General features: G+C 37.3%; 2 protein-coding genes across 2 annotated transcripts; both read left to right on the top strand.

Annotated features, from left to right (window-relative positions):
- Positions 1–1,086: 1,086 nt before the first annotated feature.
- On the top strand, positions 1,087–1,637 carry LOC133779293 (uncharacterized). The gene is made up of 2 exons (XM_062219271.1): positions 1,087–1,226; positions 1,301–1,637. The coding sequence occupies exons 1-2, from the start codon at positions 1,087–1,089 to the stop codon at positions 1,635–1,637; spliced, it is 477 nt and encodes a 158-aa protein (XP_062075255.1).
- Positions 1,638–2,360, top strand: LOC133779285 (uncharacterized). The gene is made up of 2 exons (XM_062219264.1): positions 1,638–1,868; positions 2,064–2,360. Exons 1-2 carry the CDS (start codon positions 1,638–1,640, stop codon positions 2,358–2,360), a joined length of 528 nt encoding a protein of 175 aa, XP_062075248.1.
- Positions 2,361–6,568: the final 4,208 nt, after the last annotated feature.

Raw genomic sequence — 6,568 nt, 5'->3', positions numbered from 1 at the left:
GAATAAATGATGGTTAATTTATGATTATACTTGATGTACTCAACACATGAGATCAAGAAAATAAGGCCTGGAAGTGGTTCTGTATCTTTTCAGGGAGAGATAGAAAAGTATTGTTCTTTTTCACAGAGCGAATTACTTGAATGTCTTGAATTAATCTGTATATTTTCTGATAAGTCTTACTTAAAAAGAAAATATTCAAATTTTAAAAAATAAATTTGTAACCAACTTACAATTTATCTTTTAATTAATTAATTAATTATCTTATTAATGAAAATATACAAAAACTAATTTTTGAATTTCTCGTCAATTAATTAATTAAATAAATAAAATTGAAAAATCTATCCCTGAAAATTATGCAGTACACGCTACACACAGTCCATGGACTGTGTGGTCATGTACCACCCTATATTTTAAGAATATTTGATTTTTTCTATTTTTATTTAATTATTTATTCAAACTACCTCAGATAAAAATCTAACAACCTCATAGTTAATTCAAATTTAAATTAAATACATTTTTAACTAATTATCAAATATAATTAATTATTTGAATAAATATCAATCTTTTAAATTCAAATCCAATTTGAACTTATCAGATTATTATCTCCCACTCAAAGAAAAATATTTAATTAATTATACTAAGTAATTAAAACCAATATAAAATTTGAAATTAAACATTTAATTTTAAAAAATTATAATTAATTAATTATTTAATATAATTTCAAAATTAATTTAATTATTTAATATAATTTCGACAATTATATTATAATTAAATATTAATTAATGTATCTCGAAGCTTCTTTGCTCTCGATTGGCTAGGGTACTTCCTGACTTAGTTCAATCAAATCAGGGAGCTTTTGTTCAAGGGAGATCAATAGCTCATAATATCTTGATTTTCCAAGATATTATCAAGAATTATGGGAGATCATCTATCTCGCCTAGGTGTGCTATTAAAATTGACATAAGTAAAGCTTATGACACAGTAAATTGGTGGTTTATTGAGGATCTCTTAAAGGCCTTGTGTTTCCCTGTGAGATTTATTGGCTGGATAATGAGATGCTTAAAAAACACATCGTATTTCTTGCTCATGAATGGTAGGGTTCAAGGTAGATTTAAGGGTGAGAAGGGGCTTCATCAAGGGGATCCTATGTTGCCTCTTTTGTTTGTCCTACTCATGGAATATCTCACTAGGAGTCTTCAACTGGCAGCTCAAGATTCTGCTTTCAGGTTTCACCCAATGTGTAAAAGTCTGAAACTGCTTAGTTTATGTTTTACAGATGATCTGCTTTTATTTTGTAAAGGATCTCTGGCTGTTGTTCAAGTGCTCAAGGGTGCTCTAGAGGATTTCAGTTCTGTTACTGGGCTTCAATCAGTGCTAGCAAATCTCATATATACTTTGGGGGAGTTTCTGCTGCTGACAGACAGAGAATGGCTGCTGAGTTACAGCTTTCTGAAGGGTCTTTTCCTCTTAATTATCTTGGTGTTCCTATGAGACCAACTAAATGGAAGCATGAAGATTGTGACATTATCATCCAAAAATTCAGAATGCGATTACATACTTGGGCTAGTAGGCACTTATCCTTTGCTGGTAGAATCCAACTTATTCATTCTATTCTATTTGGGCTGCGGAACTACTAGATGAGTATCTTTGTTCTTCCTCAAAGTATTATTAAGGAGATTGAAAAGTTGTGTCGTGGTTTTCTTTGGGGAGTTAATGGTAATAGGAGCAAGATCCATGTGGCTTCTTGGTCGAAGGTCTGTCTGCCTAAAGCTTATGGTGGCCTTGGGTTCAGAAATGGTTCAATTTGGAACCGAGCCATCTTAGCCAAGTATATCTGGGCTATTTCTGAGAAGCATGATGTGCTTTGGGTCAAGTGGATCAATTCAATATACTTGAAAGGCTCATATTTCTGGTCTTATAGGCTACCTCCTGATACTAGCTGACATTGGAGGAAGTTATGTAATCTGAGGAGACATTTCAACTATGATGAGGTTAGAGCTGCTGGTACTTCAGGAAAGTTTCATTCTTCAAAACTATTTAACAGTTCTCTTTGTCAACAACAGGCTGACTATCATCGAGCTGTTTGGTGTAGGTTATCTATTCCTAAGCACAGATTTCTGCTGTGGCAAGCTGTTAACTCTCAGCTACTTACCTGTGATAATATGCTCAGGTTTTGTTTGGCTCTTGATTCTATTATGTGTCCTGTTTGTGGTAGCTCTGCTGAGAGTCATTCCCATTTGTTTTTCAATTGCTATCTTTCCAAGCAGATTTTAGAAATTATCTTTGACTGGATGGGTTTTCAAGCATGGCCTTCTGAGTTTACTGGTTGGATGGTTTGGCTTTCTAGCAGGAAACCATGAATTATTTTTCTATCCTTAACTCGATTTTGACATCTGTTGTTTATAGTCTTTGGAGGAATCGAAATAGATGTATATTTGATAGATTTTCTTGGACAGCTGCTTGTATTGCTTATGAGATTAAGACTAAGATTCAGTACAGAGTTCTCATTATAAAAAATAGGAAATTGTCTATACAGGAACAGAGATTTATAGCTAAGATTACAATGTAATTTGGCTGAGGGGCCTTCTGTGCTGCCTTTGTTTGTACGGGTTGGAGGGGATTATTCCCTGTTTTTGGGTTTGTGGGTTGTTATTGTAGACTGTTTTGTATGGTTTTGGCTGGTTGATTAATGAAATATATTTTCTTCTTGATAAAAAAAAATATTAATTAATTTTTTTAATTACAACTAATTTGTAATTAATTAATCACTATTATCATATAATTGCATATTTGGCCCGAAGAACAAATTTCTTCTTATATATGTCTTTTAACATTTTTTCCTTTTATATAAACTCTTTCTTTGAATAGTGTTGATAGAGCCGCTGTGGGGACCTATGAACTTATAATTCCAAGCTCCAATAAATATGAGATTATTAATTAAACTATTTAAATAAATAATCTTAATTTATTAATCTCATGATTATTCCACTATAAATATGAGACTGGACTCTTGTAATTATAGACATTTCATTTAGTGAGTACTTTATAAAATAAAGTGTCCATTGATATAATCATTACATACAAATTAACCCTCTAATAATGGTTCATAATCAATTGGGAATAAAATTATCGTTTTACCCTTTTAGTTATATCTTGTTTCCTTAAGTACCATTGACTTTACTAGTGAAGGTTAATTCATAACTAAATTATGAATTTGAACTCAATAACCTTTCAGTCCCAAAAGTCAACCCTTAAGAGAGTCATTATTCAATCTCTTACGAGAAGGTTTAGATTCTATATCTGTATACTATGGCCCCAGCCATTTACATTAATGAGTTCCCAAAACAAAAGTTTCTAGCCTGATCATTCTGACAGACCCTAACGAGTGAATCAAAGAACTTAGATAACATAAATAGGAGTTCATAGTAACTTTAGGATTAAGATCTATTTGTATATGATCATCAGTTGATATATTTAATTAATACTTCGAAACAGGATTTAACTAAGTATTAATAAACATATTTGGTCCAATTCTATATATTCTCTAATATATAAAGTACTTCCACTAAAGTGTCCCACTACACTAGTGATCTGGATCTAGATCACATGTATTCATAATACTAGGGGACCGTACTTGCAGTAATTAATCTAAAGATTCCATAACTTTGTTTTACTACGAACTATTCAAGTTCATTTTTCTCAAACACAATCCTCTCGTACCAATATGTGTTTGAGATTACATATATGGACTTAGGAATTTTTTTGATATTTACATAATATTATCACATAATAATATAGTGCATAAAATATATGCATAGCAAATTCAATTTATTTATTTATTTCTTAAAACAATGTCTACTACATATGCTTTCAGGGCACAATTCCCAACGTAGGGTACCACTGCTCATACTCCTTCAGCTGTCGTGACACATAAACAATAACCTTCTCACTCTGCATCAACACGCATCCCAATCCCAATCTCGATGTGTCACAATATACCACAAACTTCCCTTCTTCCGAAGGAAGACTCAACATAGAAGCAGCAATCAGTCGTTGCTTCAGTTCCTAGAAGCTATTCTCACACTTGTCGAACCAAGTGAACTTCAGATTTTTCTGTGTCAATTCTGTCATCAGTGCAGCAATCTTCGAGAACCCTTCCCCGAACCTTCTGTAATATCCCGCTAATCCAAGGAAGCTCCTAACCTCTAAAGCACTCCTTGGCCTCGGCCAATCTCTCACTGCCTCTACCTTAGCTGGATCCACCTTAATCCTATCTTCACCAATAATGTGTCCAGGGAATGTCACTTCTAGTAACCAGAACTTGCACTTCTTAAACTTGGCATACAACCGGTGCTCTCTCAATCTTTGCAATACCTGTCGGAGATGCTGTTCATGTTTTGCCTATGAACTGGAGTAAACCAAGATATCGTCGATGAAGACAATCACAAATTGTTCAAGAAGTCCTTGAACACCCTGTTCATCAGGTCCATGAATGTTGCTGGGGCATTGGTCAGACCAATCGACATGACCAAAAACTCATAATGCCCATACCACGTTCAGAAGGTAGTCTTTGAAATATCCTCATCCTTGATCCTCAACTGGTGATAACCAGATCAAAGATCAATCTTCGAGAATACCGTCTTTCCCTACAGCTGATCAAACAGGTCATCGATCCTTGGTAAGGGGAACTTATTCTTGATGGTCAACTTGTTCAACTCCCTGTAGTCTATACACATTCTTAGAGTCTCATCCTTCTTCTTCACAAACAAAACTGGAGCACCCCATGGCAAGAAGCTAGGTTTGATAAACCCCAAATCAGGAAGTTCTTGCAATATTATCTTCAATTCTTTTAGTTCTGCTGGAGGCATCCTTTACGGTGTCCTCGACACTGGCTCTGTACCCAGTGCTAACTCGATGACAAACTGAATCTCTCTGTGTGGCGGAAGTCCTGGTAAATCTTCAGGGAACACATCTAAGAACTCGCGTACCAATCTGGTCTCTCCCAGCCCTACTGGCATAACTCTAATGGTATCCACCACACTAGCTAGAAAACCTATACAACCTCCTTGTAATAGGTCTCTAGCTCTCAATGCTGATATCATGGGTATGTGGGGTCCATGCACAGTGCCCACGAAAACAAAGGGATCCTCACCTTCAGGCTCAAAGGTCACCATCTTCTTCCTACAATCTATAGTAGCCCCATATCTAACCAGTCAAACCATCGCCAAGATCATATCAAAGTCAACTATACTTAACTCAATCAAGTCTACTGATAGTTCCTTACTATCTACCATCATCGACAGTGCTCAAACCATCTCCTAGAAACTACCAATTCCCCTGTAGGCAGTATAGTCCCAAACCCCGCGGTATAATACTCACTAGGTCTAAACAATCTATCAATTACCTTACTAAAAAAAAGCAAATGTGTAGCACCAGAGTCAATCAATACAGTATAAGAGGAGCCAGCGCTAGAAAGCTGACCTGTCACCACCTAGGGACTAGCCTCGGCTTCTGCCTTTGTCAAGGTGAACACTCGAGCTGAAGTCAAGCTGTCCACCTTCCCTGGTTCCTCTTTCTTCACTATTGGGCAGTCCTTCTTGAGGTGTCCCACCACTCCGCACAAGTAACAAGCTTTCACTCGACATTCGCCCAAATGGCGCTTCCTGCATCTCATGCACTCTGGATAACTTCTCTTTGTCTCACTGCCTCCCGGGCGACCACCTTGAACTCGCTGACCCCTCCTATCAGGACCAGCAGTGGTCGAAGTGTCAGGGGTCTTCCTCTTCAGCTCGCTGGAGCCTCCTCCCTTACCAAACCATGTGGATGGAGGAACTTCTCTGTGAACATCCCTTCTCCCAGCGTTCTCCCTCCAGATCTTATTTTCTGCCTCTTCTACAATAAGAGCCTTCTCAACATCCTGAGCATAAGTCGTCTACCCAGGTACTGATGTAATCCTCTCATCCTAGGCATCATGGCATTAAGCCCCTGGATGAACCTATCCTGTCTAGCTGCATCTGTAGGCACTAAGTCTGATGCAAACTTTTCTACCCTATCAAACTTCAGGGCATACTCTATAACTGTCATGATGCCTTGTACCAACCCTGTGAATTCATTCACCTTCGCTACCCTAATGGCAACATTGTAATACTTCTGGTTGAACAAATCTCTGAACCCATTCCAACTCAAAGTAGAAATATCCTTAGTCTGTGAGGCCACCTCCCACCAAATATGGGCATCCTGTCTAAGCATATAGGTGGCACAGACCACCCTGTCATTACCTTCCACCCTCATGAAATCTAGGATGGAAGTGATCATACTCATCCACTATTCAGCCTTCAGTGGATCTAGTCCCCCAAAAAGGTTGGAGGATGTTGTTTCATGAACTGCTCATAAAGCGGCTCCCACCTGTTCCCAACCTCAGGTGGTTGTACAACTGGTGCCACAATAGGTGGCATAATAGGGGCAGCACTCCCTGACGGAGCCTGCTGTGTTAGAAGGTGAATCTGCTCTTCTTGACTCTATAATCGGACTTGCATATCAGCAAGTATATGCTGCTAGTTCTCAGGGA

Source organism: Humulus lupulus, chromosome 1 (assembly GCF_963169125.1).
Source record: "Humulus lupulus chromosome 1, drHumLupu1.1, whole genome shotgun sequence".
Lineage (NCBI taxonomy): Eukaryota > Viridiplantae > Streptophyta > Magnoliopsida > Rosales > Cannabaceae > Humulus > Humulus lupulus.
This window is presented reverse-complemented; position numbering and strand designations above follow the sequence as displayed.

Bases quoted from the DNA above. Each gene is read 5' to 3' on its own strand.
- LOC133779293 (XM_062219271.1), top strand. From the start codon at position 1,087: ATGAATGGTAGGGTTCAAGGTAGATTTAAGGGTGAGAAGGGGCTTCAT. The intron at 1,227-1,300 runs GTTTCACCCAAT...TATTTTGTAAAG, and splicing joins GCTCAAGATTCTGCTTTCAG to GATCTCTGGCTGTTGTTCAA.
- LOC133779285 (XM_062219264.1), top strand. From the start codon at position 1,638: ATGAGTATCTTTGTTCTTCCTCAAAGTATTATTAAGGAGATTGAAAAG. The intron at 1,869-2,063 runs GTCAAGTGGATC...TGTCAACAACAG, and splicing joins AGAAGCATGATGTGCTTTGG to GCTGACTATCATCGAGCTGT.